This window comes from Aphidius gifuensis, linkage group LG1 (genome assembly GCF_014905175.1).
Source record: "Aphidius gifuensis isolate YNYX2018 linkage group LG1, ASM1490517v1, whole genome shotgun sequence".
Classification (NCBI taxonomy): Eukaryota; Metazoa; Arthropoda; class Insecta; order Hymenoptera; family Braconidae; genus Aphidius; species Aphidius gifuensis.
In genome coordinates this window covers 22,150,390-22,166,463 of record NC_057788.1, presented here as the reverse complement: position 1 = coordinate 22,166,463, position 16,074 = coordinate 22,150,390, and the positions used below count along the sequence as shown (strand labels likewise).

Sequence of the window (16,074 nt, the reverse complement as noted above, 5' to 3'; positions counted from 1 at the left end):
AATTTTGATTTGTTTTTTTTTTTTTTTATCAATTGATCAAATTGTTTGAAAATTATTTGGGCAATTTACAAAATCAATTGGCTTTACATATCCGTATTGCGTGTTATTAAGTGTTAAAAGTATTATTGTATTATCTCTTTCTTTTAAAGTGTATAGTGAAGTGTTTGTGAATAAATGATGTCTAATTGTTGTGTGAGGTTTTTATCCATCTTTAAGTATATACACCATCAAATGTAAAAAAACCCCGTGTATTTAAGAAATGTGTATTATCAAATATACGTACGGGAGAACGTAATTTGATAATTTGGTTTATTACAAGATTTTTCATCAACGTATAGTGGGCAACAAACGTTGATGTAATCCTTTTTTTTTATTTAACTGTGTCTTCTTGTATTTTATTTATTTTCAATCAATTATGGACTTTAAATGTCACTGTTTAATTTATTTAATATCGTTGTCTTGGTATTATTGAATCAATATTACCGTATATCAATTATTTGATTTACGGATTTTTTTTTTTATTTTTATTCACGGTCGAGTCTTATTTGTAAGTGTATGCGCTGGGAGTATACACCAGCACATCCGGGCTATGGCATTAATTTTTTTTAGTTATAAACATTTAGCAATTTACATGAAGAGATTAAGATTATGATTTGTGGGGTAATGTTTTGCAGTCGCTTAATATACTCATTATCATTCATCTGAGTTGCTCATTTTCATCCTTTTTTTTTTATCATTTTACCTTTTGAATGATCATAATAATAATGCACAATTGAATATTATTTTAAATGTTTTTTTTTTTTTTACATTTAACCAATCATCAAATCTTAAGTAAATAAGTAATTGATGTTTGACATTATTATTTTTAATCATTCAATCTTGTATTCCTTGAATCTTGTTTATCGCTTTTTAATTTTTTTTTATCAACTCTCAGAAATCTAGTAGAGCACCTGCGCCACATAAACCCCCCTTATGAGTACGGGCATATGTAAATCAATATATTTGTAAATTATTAATAATATTATTATTATTTTTTTTTTTTTTTTAAGTTTTTTTTTTACGCGGCGTTATCGTCACGTTGTTTTTTTTTTTTTTTTTTTAATTATTTTTTGTTTTTTTCGTTTTTTATTTTCTTCGATTACAGAACATACACTACGAACTATTGTACCTGTGTGTTTTTTATTTTTTTATTTTTTGTGTATTTGTGTGATTTTTTTTTTTATTATATATTTTCATTATTTTGCTGCTTCAAGGATTTGAATATTTTACATATCCATGGCATACTTGCGTCAATGCATGCCGAGGGATGCATTAGATATTTCTGAAATTTTTTGTTTGATGATCGATTTTTTTATTTTTGTTATTTTATCCTTGATTATTAATTAATTTTTTAACGTTTAGAACTTCAGAAAAGCGACCCTTGACTCACGGCAGGATGCACTTTTTGCTAACCTTAATATTTTTTTATTGATAATTCATTGTCGTTGAGTAATTACAACGTGGATGTTATTGTTTATTTTTTTTTTTTTTTTAAATTTAGTTGATAATATTTGTTCAACATTTAAAAAAAAAAAAAAAAGTTATTTCAATTACTCAGCTAGATTTTGTCTGCTCTCAGGGATTAAAAAATATGCAACTCGAAGAATGAAAAAATTGAAGATGTTTTTTTGATTAGAAATGAAAGATCTTAATTTAATATTGGATATTTAAGATCGATCTAAAGATATGTGCATTTTAACAAGTTATATTTATTGACTGTCCATTAATTTTGTAAGGAATTTGATAAACCTTTTTTTTTTTTTTTTTCATTTTTAAAATTAATTTTTGTTTCGAAAATAAAAAATAATATATATCACTGTCTCTCGTCATTATTAATTTTATATTTTTCATTATTGCATTATATATTAATTTTAATTTTTCTTATGAATAATAATAAGTCAATCGAGAGTTTAAAAAATATAAAATCTACGTAATATAAATCCTTACATAATTTACGGACGTATTCGAAATATTTATATCAATCGTTTTACTAACTTTGGTTTATTTTTTATTTGCTGAATATTTCATAATAAATTAATAATTTTTTAAAATATATATATATTTATAAATTATTTAATTTTGATAAAACAATAATTTATTTTTTTATTATAATTTTTATCTATGTAATTTTGAAAAAAAAAAAATATATCAATAATTGTTTTATTTTAATTAAATAATGTATTATATATTTTTCGATAAAACTTGATGAAGCAACATATCTTTAGTTTCGTTCTTTACATGGTGTTCAATTTTTCATTTTTTATTTTTTCCAAATTATTAATAATTCCATCCAATAATATTTTATTTGAAGAATTTTTTTCAATTTTTTTTTTGTTCTCTCAATTTATCGTTTGATCATTCATATGCATTTTCTATTGAGATAAAACTCAAAAAAAATAAATTTAAAAATTAAAAACAATGAAGATAAAAAAAGAAATAAGAAAAAAAAAGAAAAAAAAAGAATTTCTTTTGAGCACAGATGACCAAGCATCTCTTTTAAACTTTAAAAAACACCGAGGTAATAAATTAAAAAACTACGAGCTTCAATCGTCATCTGAAAATCACGTAATTTGTTAATACTTTGTCTTAACCATTATATATATTTTTTCCCCTCTTGGTTCTTTTCTTTTATTCTTAAGCAGATATATAATCTTTTGTTTTATATTGCAAGAACATAACGTATATTTATATTGCAAAGTTTTTTTTTTTATTTATTTATTTTTTTTTGTTTGTTTGTTTTATTTATTTTTTTTTGTATATATTTTTAAATTTCTTTCTAAAAGATTCAAAACGACGCAGAAATTTTTTTTACGTGTTTACTTCCTTTGGAAATAAAAAAATATTTCGATTATTAACAATCACAGGACCTCAGATCACCTCATACATTCAAAAAACTTACATTATTATTTTATACTTTATCGTACAATTATTATTAATTTTTTTGTTTTTAATTATTTTGTTTGTTTGTATTGTGTTTAATTATTAAATTCTAAAATTTCATTTATAAATTGATGATATAAACAAATTTGTCTAGAATATATTAAATCCAAACATACTAAATTCAACATTTAAACACTATCTGCATTCACGCACTTTTGTACAAATAATACACATATGCAACGATTTAAATATACCAGACGAATAAGTTTATACATCCCTCATTTATTCAGTCTATATTATATATATTTAAGTCTAAAATTCCATCATAGATTACTATATTTAATAATGTATATTTATATATAATAATATTTAATATTTAATTATTATTAATATTTTTGTTTAATCTCTTCAAAAACATTTTTTTTTTTTAATTAATCATCATCAAATTCACGGTAGAAAAAAATTTACCACGTTGTCATTATATATATTAAATCATCAATATATATTTTTCAACGTTTATTGAAATCCGTCAATATATTTTTTTATTATATAATTTATAAAGTATTTTTTCTTTTTATTATTATATAATATAGTTGATGTTAATTATATATATTTTGCTTGTTCGTCTTATGTACTAATAATTTATGGTGCCATGCCAAGCACTTTTTTAAAATTTATATATATTTTATTTATATTTATTAATATTATTATTATTCCATATGTATTATTTTAGTACACGCAATTGTCGTAATTTTTATTATGCACTGAATTTTAATTACATTTTTAAAAAATGTCTTTCTGTATTGCTCTTGTAAAGTGTCAAATTAATGTGAACATTGGGTAAATTTTTATTTTCATTTTAGCAATGATTATTTTGTTTTTTAAATTTAAATTAGTCATTTGTGTGATTGACTTGATTTAATCATACGTTGATTATTATTTTATTTATTTTAATCATTTCCTCTTCTTTGTTATGAATTTATCCATTTTTATGTAGATTAATTTTTTAAAAATTTTCTACAAATGGTTATTCAATTATTATATTATTTAATTATAAGCTGAGTCCAGCTGGTTATTCTAGTAGATAATGATGGTATCACCCGTAATATTTAACCATCAATATCACCTTGGCACTCGACTCTTGTACTTGGCTCATAAAACGTCAGTGTAATCATCTGATATATCACTAAGGTTTATTACTTTTAAATATTTTGATGATTAGCAGTATCTTGTTTTATTACTATGGCACGTTTTCGGGCGAAAATATACCTGGTATTTTATATTTGTCCCGGGTTAAAAAAAAAATTTTGTTTTATTTTTTTTTTAAATACTACAGGAAAATAGCCCTGCTTTTTTTTCACGATAGATTAAATGTTGTTGACGTGATTATTAAACCAAAAAGTCATTTAATGATATTTTAAAAATTCATCAATTAATTTTCATTAAACTTATTTGGTAATATTATCCCTTCATTTAATTATTTTTATAATTATTGAATGACTGAACTATAATTGAGTGAAAATTAAGCAATCCACTCTCAAGTTTTACAGAGTATTGTCCGTTTGATTATTTATTGAATAAATTGTACTGCTGAGATAGCGAGTATTTTTGCTGTGTACCTCCATTGGGCGTTTGTTAATAATAACAATTTATTATTATTTATTTTTGTTGATATATGTCCTCCTTAATTAATTAGCCAGACACAGTATTAATTTGTTGCTGGTCATGAATTGGCGTTGAACGTTGCAGTAGTAATAACTGTTGCTGTTGCTGCAACTGTTGTTGTTGTTGTTGCTGCTGTTGTTGTTGCTGGATCTGAAGTACTTGTTGTTGCAATTGTGTTTGATGCTTTTGTTGTTGTTGCTGTTGTTGTTGTACTTGAATTTGATCTCGTTCAATTGGTAAAGACATGTCATTTGCCCAGGAGGTCCACTCATCTCAGTAGTAACTAAACTTTCATGGTTGCTGATTGTTTTGTTGATTAACAACATGTTGAAGAGTAAAACCAAGTGCTCGTGGATCACCATGTAATCTTAGTGCTTGTTCTAATCGTTGTTCTTGCAGCCGTAATGCTTCTCCTGATGATGGAATCAGTCCTCCAGTTAGTCTAACACGCTTGTTGGATGACTGATTATCGTCGCTGAGGCTTCTCATCATCTGGCTTGACTTACCTAGATCTGGTGATAGACTATCTTGTTGTGATAATTGTTGATTGGCATGATGTCCAGACATATTTGATGTATTACCACCACCATTGTGTTGTCCTAAATGATGCCTCATATCACTTGTTACGGCTGAGCTTGCTGCTGCTGCTGCTTGTGATACCTATTATCATTAATTAATAACAAAAAAGAAAATTATATTATTAAATTAAAATCCATTATAAATTTCAAATGTATATACTGACAGCGAGTCTCAGTGCTGCTTCAGCTTGTGAACGAAGAAGTGCCTCTGCTTGATGCATTCTAAGAGCTTGTTCACCACCAGATTGGACATTTTGTTGTTGTGGACCAGTTGAACCTTGACCATTGCTCGTCATATCACCATTATTTCCCATTCTCATGGCTGCTGCTAATGATGCAACATCCACAGGTGACAAATTTGGTGATACAGAATTTTGTAAACCTAAAAATTATTATAATCAAATTAGTTTTTTTTTTTTGATTTACCATTAAAATTATTTATTTATAATAGTAAAATTAAATTAAAAATATTACCTGCTGCTTGTACAGCAGCTGCCATAACAGCCATACGTTGTTGTTGTGATTGCATTTCATCATGATATTGTTGAGCTGATGATTGTTGATTACTAACTCTCAACATTTCACTTAATTTATTTCCACTTGGTCCAGGTGATGCCATATTATTATTGTTATTATTGTTGTTATTATTTAAAAGACCAGAACCTGAACAAAAATCTGCTCTCGTAAGTTAGATCTTATTTATAAAAAGTATTATATATATAACAAAATAGATGAATAATTGAATGAAAAATTAGAATAACGTACCAGGTTCACTACCAGCTGATGATAATCTACCATTCCCACTGCTGCTATCTGAATGAGCAGATGGTGATGGACACATTGGTGGTTGTTGTAAATTTTGTGGTCCACCTTGTCCTGACAATACACTGAGGCCAGAACCTAAAAGAAATCACAAAATCCATTGATATAATTTACATATTTAAGAAAAAAAATCATTATTAAATTTTGACACTAAATTTTTAAGTGAGATTATTATTATTCAATTAATAATGCTCACCTAAACTAGAGCCAGTTAAAAGTTCTCTCTCACGTCTTTCAGCAGCAGCACGACTAAGCACATACTGGGCAGCAAATTGATGCTTAGGATCCATTCTCATATGCTCCATATGACTTAGTAAACCTATAACAAAAAATTATAACAATAAAAATGATTAATAAGCAGAATTAATAAATTTAAAATAGAAATTTATATAATTTAAAAAAAAATTTACCGCTTTCATGAGTGTATACTGCTTGACAAACAGAGCAAGGCCACATTCTAAGATTTGTGCTCAGTTGACTAGTTTCAGGATGGCAAGCTAAATGTTTCCTTAGACTTCCTTCATTGACATAGTGTTTCCCACAAACTGGACATGGATGATTCGCGGTCCTTCGTTTCGCTAGGTAAACCCCAGCAACGGAGGTGGTGCAGTCAGCAGGAGGAACAATAGTACGACACAAGGTCGAGGTCAATGCCAAGCAGGATAAAGCAACCCAAAGATTTTTTTTCATAACGAAAAAACTATCTCATTCAATCATCATTCATCAACCAATTAATCAACATCATCATCATACTGTTTATTACAAAAGATGATCATTTTTATAAAAAAAAAACAAAGTCAACAAACAACTGTTGCATTATTTGGCAATATTTCCATGTAAATATTTACATTGAAAGTATAATTAAACACGTCAAGTAGCGGATATTAATAAATTACATACTGATTCGTTATTAAAATTTATGTCATACATTGAGGCTTATCACGTTAGTAATTGCACTCTCACGTTGACATTCTATGTAAATTAAAATCGGAAAAATATTCTGCTATTTTGCGTTAAATTGAGAGTTACGGTTTGCTATGTGGTTAATGAATTACCGTAAAAAATGTTTTACAGAAATTAAATTATCTTCATTAAGCTTTTTTAATATTTAAAAAAAAAACAAATGATCGATCACCCTGATTTTTGATAGGATCTTATAAATTCATAAATACCTTCATGGTAACCGTGTGAATTTTTAGTGCAATTTTTTTGATTTAGAATGATCATCTTTAGTGTATAAAATTTATATAACAATATTTATTAATAATACAATGATTTCTTATTGAAAAAAGTTATTGAAAAAGTTTTTTTCCTAATAAAATTCGAGTTGGTACTGCAGTTTTAATAAAATTAGAGTTAATATTATTAATAATTATTATTGATGATGATGATGATGTTGATGATAATGGTAAAAACAATCATAATTTTTCACTCACGTAGATCATACATTCAGAAAATATTTAATAGTTGAGTAAATTAAATAAGATTTTCGTTAGTTTACCACATAGATAATATATATAACCATATCATGAGAATAAAAGCCACGTAATGCCCGCGCCAAAAGCTTATTCAAAGACATATGAAATAATTTTAATATCAGAATTGTCTCGTTAAAAGTTTGAATAACTAAGAAATATTAGTTTTAAATATTTAAAAATTTATTATTATTCTGTATTTTAAAAATAGAATACAGAATTGAAAATATAAATTTTATCATTTCATATATTTTTAATAAATAGAAAATTTCGTAAAAAATTTAATAAATTTAAAAAAAATTCATTTAATTTATATAATGATATGATATTTCGTAAAAAAAAAAAAAAAAAAATAAATATAAATCGATCGGATATGGATAGTTAAAATATAATTTATCTAATAATTAAAATGAGAGACAAATTTGATAAAATAACCTTGATCTTGTTGTTTAAATAAAATACTTACTGGCAACACCAGAAGCATTTGGATCCTTGTGTGTGATCTTCATGTGTTCCATCAGTGCTTCACCTCCAAGGAATAGCTTGTGACAGACTGGACAGCTGGTAGCATTTGGGCCGCCGATGAGGCCGGCGTGTTGCTGGAACACAACACGCTGTTGCAACTCCTTTTGTTTTTTTTTGTTTATTTTGTATTTTTGTTTTTTATATTGTTATTGGCAGTTGAATGATGAGCCAGAAGATTGTGGTGCACACCACAAATTGGTAGCAAACAGGTAGACAATCGCGAACACCGGTAGTGTTGAGGAGCCACCCAAAGATAGACCGAGCCCATGTGTATTGTTTCGTTTGTTTGTTTTTTTTTTTTTAATATTTTTTTTTTTGATTTTTGATTTTTATTTTCGATATTTTTTTTTATTGTTTGTACCCGGAAGCAGCAAGACAGACAAGCACAAAACAGAATGATACCAAAGTGTGAGATTTAGGATTAAATATTGTTCTAAACTATACTTATGTAGTGGATGATTTGTTTTTTTTTTTTTTTTTTTTTTTTTCATTTGTCACCACCATTGCACTACACTTTGTATGAATTCATTATTTGATTCTATTGGAGTATTGTATTCTTTGTTTCAAAGGTGCACTGCAAAAAAAAATTCTAATATTTAGAAAAATATGCTTTTGAAGAAAAAATTTTTTAATTTAAAAAGAAAAAAAAATGTCTTAATGTTTGTAAAACAAATTAAACTCATCATTATATCAAGTTGAAGTTATTTTAAATTATTTTATTGAATTTATTTTTCATTAATAAAATTGCATTATTAATTTAAATTACTTAAGACATTTTTTTTTTGTTTTTATTTAAAAACATATTTTTTTAAAGATTAGAATTTTCCTTCTTAATTTTTGGCAAATATTTTTAACAGTGTGTAAAATTTTTTTTGAAAATAATAAAAAGATCAAAGCTCAATGTTAGAAATTTACAGATAAATATTTAAAGCGAAAGAGTAAAAAATGATTGGTACTTTGGATAAAAAGCGTTAAACACGATAGTGATTATATATTTTTTTTAGTCGTTATTTTTTTTTTTTGCAATGTGTGCCTTTGGATTATTATTATTGAAAACAAACGATAATATATAAAAAATAACGTTGGTTTTCAATAGTATATAATTAATATTTTATTCTATAAGTGTTGATAGTTATTTACTTTAATAATATTTTATAAACACATAAATATATATAACACTACAATCTAAATTTTTATACATTACGAATACAATATATATATTTATTTAAAATTAATGGTTGTAAATAACCGACATCTTGTATTTATATATATAATAATACATATATAAATCAAGATTATTACTAATAAAAACTTAGAGCAATGGAAAATCCGACGTCCCAGTTAATTGTTCATTATCATCATCATTCAGGTTATATTTATAACACGAAATTAATTAAATATCATTTTAACACACACGATTACCGGGGCCACGCCATATATAATTTAAATAAAAATTAATAAAATTGTCGAATTTTTTTGGGCTTTTTATTTTAATTAAAAATATATCAGTCAAATAAAATTCATCAGTTATTTTTTTTACATATATACTTGTACTTGTAACTGTAGAAGTAATTCAAGATTTAAAAAAAAAAAAATTGTGTAGGGATTGAAGAAAAGAAAATTTATATATGAAAAAAAAAAAAATAATAAGAAAGTGGAATTATCAAATGCTATCAATGGTGAGAAAAAGACTGAAATTATATTCAAGTCTTAAAACGGCAATGGCTTTAAAAATTATAAAGCCTTCAATCTTGTTTCATTGAATATTTTAAATGGCTCTTGTGTATTTTGAGGGCATCATTGGCTACTATTGTCAAATCAACAATGTTCTTTTGTGTGTTTTTTTTTTGTGTTGCCTCATTTTCGATCTAAATTTTTATGAATTTTTGTATACTATGCTATATTCAAAAAAAAATTATGGCATCATAATATATGAGTTGCACATTTGTGAGTGTATTTTTTGTGTACATGTAAATTTTTGTCTTCACCATGAAGAAGAAAAGATAATAATAAATAGATGAATTAAAAAAAAATAAAACCAGCAATGACGATGAAATATATATAAAAAGTATATACACAAAAGTGAGACATGAGAACCCTGAAGAAAAAATTTTTTAAAAAGAGAGAACTTGCCGCGTAGAAGTTATTCTCAGAGGGTGGCTGCGGAACGAAGGTTCGTCGCCCCGACCTGGCCCAACTGGAAAAAACCGGTTCCATCTTTGTACTTTTCCTTTTTTGCCTTGGGTGTTTTTTTGCAACCAATGCTTTTTGCCCCATGCACTGACTTTTACCTCTTTTTTTCTTCTCATTTTTTTTTTTTTTTTTTCTTCGTATATTTCTTTTTTTAATGCAACGCTTACTTTTCTTTCAGTACAACTTTTTTTTTATTCATCGTTTATTTAACGCCTCTAGATCTTCATGTATAAATTTTATTTTTTTTTAAATTGCATTAATTTATTTCTTATATTTTATACGAAATATTTCATTTTAATTGTGGAATTTTAATTCAAAAATTTTTTCATTTTTCCATCAATTAGATGAGAAAATATTAATCATTTTATTTTATTTTTTCAATTTTTTATATACTCGTTATAACCAATATACCAATTGTTATGTGAAATTTATAATTTTATTTTTTTTCAAATTGTAATTTGAGGTTTGAAATAATGTCTCAATTTCTTTCTCCAGTTTTCGAAAAAAAATGTCTCAATTTCATTAATGGAATTTCAAATTAATGTCATTTTTTATGACAGTAATTTTTAGCTCATTGATGTCTTTTCTTTTTCGTTGGTATTGTTGATTAATATATAAAATTAATATAAGTATTTTTATCTTGTCAACATGAATATATGTAATAATTTCAGAAAAAAAATACAACAATGATTTTTGATAATATACATACAATATCTAGTACACCATATCTATGCTTGCATGTCTTTATATTTTGGTAAGAGACTCAACCGGACGCGCATTAAAAGACCTCCACCTCCACCTCAACTAGGGTGTGGCGTGAAAAGGAAATGGGTGTGAACGTTATGGGTAGCGATGCATGAAACTTTTGTGAAACCATTTTTTTTTTTTTTTTATATAAATTCTCTTTGTAGGCATTATCATTCTCTTTTTCTTTTTTGGCCATTTTCGTAGTAGCTTATAATAGTATCATTTTTTTTATTTTCATCATGCATCAAAAGTTTTTTTTTTTTTTCACTTTTCCATATTTTTTTTGAAGTTTATTTGAATATCAGAAATTTGTCAGCCATAGAATTTATGAAATTCATAGTTTTTCCATAGAAAAGAATCAGTGACTCAAGAAAAATTCATAAAATCATCAAAAAGCTCCAGAAAATCAATTGATAAAAATTTTTTTATACTCAGGGATAAATTGTGATAAATTTTTTGAAGAATTTGACAAATATTTATCAATAATTTAAATACTCAAAAATTGACAAAATAAGAGGATCATATTAAAAATTACCTTGAAGGATTTTTATCGATTTTTTTATTGCATATAAACCAAGTACTCAATACAGGGCTCATTGAAGTCAAGGGCAAATTTGCCAGACAAGTGATTTTTTTTGAATCTGTCGTTTTTTTTCCTCAATGTTTCTTTTTGATTTTTTTTTTTTCTTTTTCGTTCTTGTGTATATGCAATCCTCTCTGTTTTTTTTTTTTTTTATTTCTCTTGTTATTTTTTCTTAAAACGATTTAAAAAAAAAAGAAATTTTTTTTCTTCTCTTTACTTTTTTTCCTGCATGTATCTTTTCGTTTTTTTTATTTGAATTTTTTTTTCACTCTCTGAATCTCTGTACGAGGTCATACCACGAGGCCTCAGACAACCTTCGTAGTAATTCATTTTATTTCAAGATTCTTTCTTTGTCTGTTTCAATTTTTTCTTGCTTACCTTGTACGAAACTTTTGACGGTAACACACCATCCAAGCAGTTTGGTAAATGCATACATATGAATGGAGGGAGTATAAGCAAGAACTGCATATATATATAGATGCATAAATATAAGAATAGATGTATATATATAAAATGCAAAAAAATTTCTTTGTTCGAGAAAAAAATTCAGCTCTTTTTGAGCAACTTAAAAAACATCAAGCAAGGTCAGTTTTTAACTGAATATTTTCGTAACTGTACCATCAACATTCTTTGATTTGAGTTTTACCAAATGTTCGTATAACATTATACAAAAATTGAAAACTAGTTTTAATATTTTTTCATAAATAAAGCTCTCTCTTGAAACAAAGAAATGTCTTGTAATTTTTTAATTGGAAAATTACAAATATCAACGATTGAATTTCGAAATATTTCGAATGAAGAAAATCGAAATTATTGTCTCTTCATCTTATTATCAAATTTATTTTTTGAATCACCTATTTTCCTCATTAATTACAAAATATAATTAACAGAGAAATATAAAATGTATAAAAATACACATTAAAAATCGTGGATATAAATTTAAATAAATTTACATTTTTAATTTGTTGCAAAAATTCACATGAAATTTACAACGAAAAGAGGGAAGACTATATGGATTTTTGAGCTAAAAAATTAATTTATTTTGATTCAAATTTTTCCAAACGCTTTGAATCATTGATTTAACTGAAATAATTCAACTGATTATTTAATTTTTCAAAAAAAAATATGACCGTATTCCAAAAATACTCTCTAGTTGCGAAAATTTTATTTACTTTTTTTATGAAAATTATTTTTTTTTTGTCGTTCGTTTTGAATAAATTGCATGTATACTTATAGACTATAACGTTGGGAGATCAGAAAGAACCGTCTCATTTTTCTATATAAATACCACATGACGCCAACCGAAGAAGTCTTTTCGTAGCTGGAGAAAAGCCAAAAGTTGATGTTTTTTTTACGAATCAGTGTGCAGTGAATTAAAGTGGAAAAGATCTCGACAAAGTAGTTCATATATATATATGTATGCAGTATTCAAGTACCCGCAAATGATTTGATAAAATATATATATGTTGTTGTTAATGCAAATTCTATATATTATGTGCAGGCTTTTTTTTTTTGGAAAAGAAAGAAAACAATTTGTGGATTTTAAGTTCGACCCGGTTGCAACACCCAAGCCCTATCAGGAAAATTTATTGTTCAGTTAAAAATTAATTTTCTTTGAAGAGTAATTTACCTAAGCTTTTTCTAAGCATAATTAAATCTGTTTTAAACAAGAAAATAATTATTTATTTTGATAATAAAAAAAAACTAATAAATAAAATAAACAAGAAACTGTATGAAAAAAAAAAAAAAACAGCAGTGATTGTAAATGTTTTTTTTATTACAAACTGACTGAAAATTTTATTAAGATAAATTTTGCCAAAATGATGATTAAAATTTGCTTCGAGATTTTCATTTTAACGTGGACGTTTTTTTGTTGCGAAAATAAAAAATAAATACGCTGAATAATCTCAAAGATTTCATGATTATTTTTATTTAAAATAAAAAAAAAATAAAATTTCAAAATAAACCTTTGGCTCATCAATTATAGATCCAGAAGATTTAAAAATGTTTCTTACAATATTGCGTCGATGCAGTTGTGCCAGATGTGTACTTTCTTTCGACCGTAATTTTTTTTTTTTTCGATTTTTTTATGCTGCGCATGCATCGTCAATGATGCGTTTATGCAGTGACTATCTTTGTCTTACACATGTGCATAATTAGACTAACGCTTGCGCATAAAAATTTAGCGAAAAAAAAAAAAAAATAATGGGCGGAAGAAAATGACATTTGTGTATATAGCGTAAAAATAAATGAGTCCCATGCGCATGCAAAGTTTGTGATTTTAAAATTTAAATATATATATTAAAATTTAAACTGCAAGTCATTTAATATATATTAATCATTCGAATATTGAGACATCGAAAATTATTAGTACAGCCTTGCACTAAAATTTCCATGAATTGTTTTTTGTATTTGAAAAAACAATTGTTTTCAATTTTGAAAAAATGAATTCGATTAATCATATACACATTGCGTATTTGGTTGATAATTATTTTAGGTTAGATACTGAAGCAAGTACATAGCAGAAGAAATGCAAAAACCATGATGATTAAAAAATAATATATATTAATTTTATAAGCATATATACACTGCAGATATTAATTGACAATTATAAAATAATTTCAGCTTATTAAATTTGATGTGTGAATGTGTGTTTGTGTTTGTATTTAAAATGAATGGTAATATTTCTCACGATTGAAGTTTTTTTTCTTGGACATTTGATATATGATGATAAAAAAAAAGTATATATAATAGTCGACAACATTGATTGCTATATAGTGAGAGAGAATGAGAGTGACATTAAAGGAAACAATGTTCGCTAAGGCACATGCAAATGTAGCTGATGAAAAGAAAAGATGAGAGAATTAAATAATACAAATGGTGATAAAAAAATAACCCCATATAGGGCCTTTACCGAAAATAAAAAAAAAAATAAAAAAAATATTGTGCAAGTATAAGAGCCCTGTTCTTCATCGAAATATTCAAGCCACTGGGTGTTCTTCTGGCCCATTGTTAAAGGGGTGAATTTCATTAACAAGCCCCCAATGCATCTTTTCTTGAATCTCTACTTCCTTTTTGTTTTTTTTTTTTTTCATTTGGCTATTATTATATCTTTTTATTATATCATGTAGTTTTTTTTTTTTAGATATGTTTCTCCGTCTAATTTTTTTTTTTTTTGTTTATTTCTTTATGGGATTCGTAATTTTCCCACATGTTTATTCAAACTGTCAACGGCTTTTTGTTTTTTATTTATTTAAATTATAATATATCTCGTAAATTTATATATTGCAAAGCAAAGGTCATGATAAAGTGTAAAAAGGTATTTAAAATTGTCAAAAAAATAATAATTTATTGTCATTCTTGTTTTTGTTTTTTGAATGACAATTGTTTTAAGCGTGACCCACCACCATGTGCGTGTATTTTTAATTTTCTAATTACCCGAAAATTAATGCATGTATTTATCCTTCACTAGAGAAAAAATTTTCTTTTTTGTTTTACAAATCATAGATTAATTTTGTGTTATTAAAACAAAAAATTAAACTCCATGATTTGGTGCGATAAAAAGAAAAAAAAATTCTCCAGTGTTGGATTTTTATATAATTAATCAATGCAGGTTTATATATAACAATGAAAAATTGACATAATGATTTAAAGCATTGTAAATAATTTGTTAAATTTGTTAATTAAATTTTTTTTTCTTCTGAAAAATAAGAATAAAGTGGACGTCGAATTTTTTTGGTACATACATGACTGACCTTCGACGTGTGCGTTCGAAGACTTGACTCTGTTGCAAAACCCTTGCCACAAATATTACAATGAAAGGGTCGATTTTTTGCACGTTCTACTTGTGCATCATGATTTCTCAAATGTTGTTGAAGATTTGATAGTTGAATAAATGCTCGACCGCAATCAGGTAAATGGCATTTGTACGGTCGTTCACCTAGAATTATTAAAATCAATTGTCAACATTTAATATCATATTTAAAAATATATATACACTGATTTTTTAAATGCGTGGTATTGAAATTATTATATTGTATAATTAGCTGAAAATAACAAGAAATTATTAATTCATATATTGTCCTCTAAAGTTTGCTATAATTTGAGTCAAAGTATTTGCATTTCTGAGTGTGAAATATATTCAAAATTTTATAAATAAAACGAAAATTGTTGATAAATTTTTAAACTAAAAGTTCCAGATGCTTATAGATGAATTTTTAGCATACAAAATATACACACTTATAAACGCACTCATACATTTATATAGAGGGGCACCCCATTGAGTTCTATGTTCTCCATTAGACGTCCACACAAGAAAATTAATGTCCCCTGCAATGCATGTTTAATGCATTCGTGTTTCGTGTCTACGAACAAACAAATGACTAGAAAATTTACAGCTTTATGCTTCTCCTGATTCTCTGAACTCCATACACTATTGCATATAGAGTTTTTTTATTTCATTATGTATACAATATATATATGTGCTTCATTTTATTTTTTTTTATTATTTTTATCATTTATCTCTTTGCTACTGCAATTCTCTACTGCACATGACCCTGGCGTCATC

General features: G+C 25.8%; 1 protein-coding gene across 15 annotated transcripts in view; it reads right to left on the bottom strand.

Moving 5' to 3' along the window:
• Positions 1–459: 459 nt before the first annotated feature.
• The window catches only part of LOC122852059 (zinc finger protein 853-like), a 44,946-nt gene continuing 29,331 nt past the window's right edge, over positions 460–16,074 (bottom strand). For 5 of the 15 annotated variants that reach the window (XM_044151628.1, XM_044151654.1, XM_044151698.1 and 2 more), the window contains 8 exons: positions 15,254–15,447; positions 7,926–8,085; positions 6,395–6,607; positions 6,181–6,303; positions 5,928–6,062; positions 5,637–5,837; positions 5,327–5,544; positions 460–5,244 (listed from right to left, as the gene is read on the bottom strand). In XM_044151628.1, the coding sequence (XP_044007563.1) occupies positions 4,876–5,244; positions 5,327–5,544; positions 5,637–5,837; positions 5,928–6,062; positions 6,181–6,303; positions 6,395–6,607; positions 7,926–8,085; positions 15,254–15,447 (1,613 nt within the window). In that variant the 3' untranslated portion in view covers positions 460–4,875. The remainder of the gene's footprint in view (positions 5,245–5,326; positions 5,545–5,636; positions 5,838–5,927; positions 6,063–6,180; positions 6,304–6,394; positions 6,608–7,925; positions 8,086–15,253; positions 15,448–16,074) is intronic. The other 10 variants (XM_044151689.1, XM_044151748.1, XM_044151637.1 and 7 more) reach the window with 7 other exon arrangements.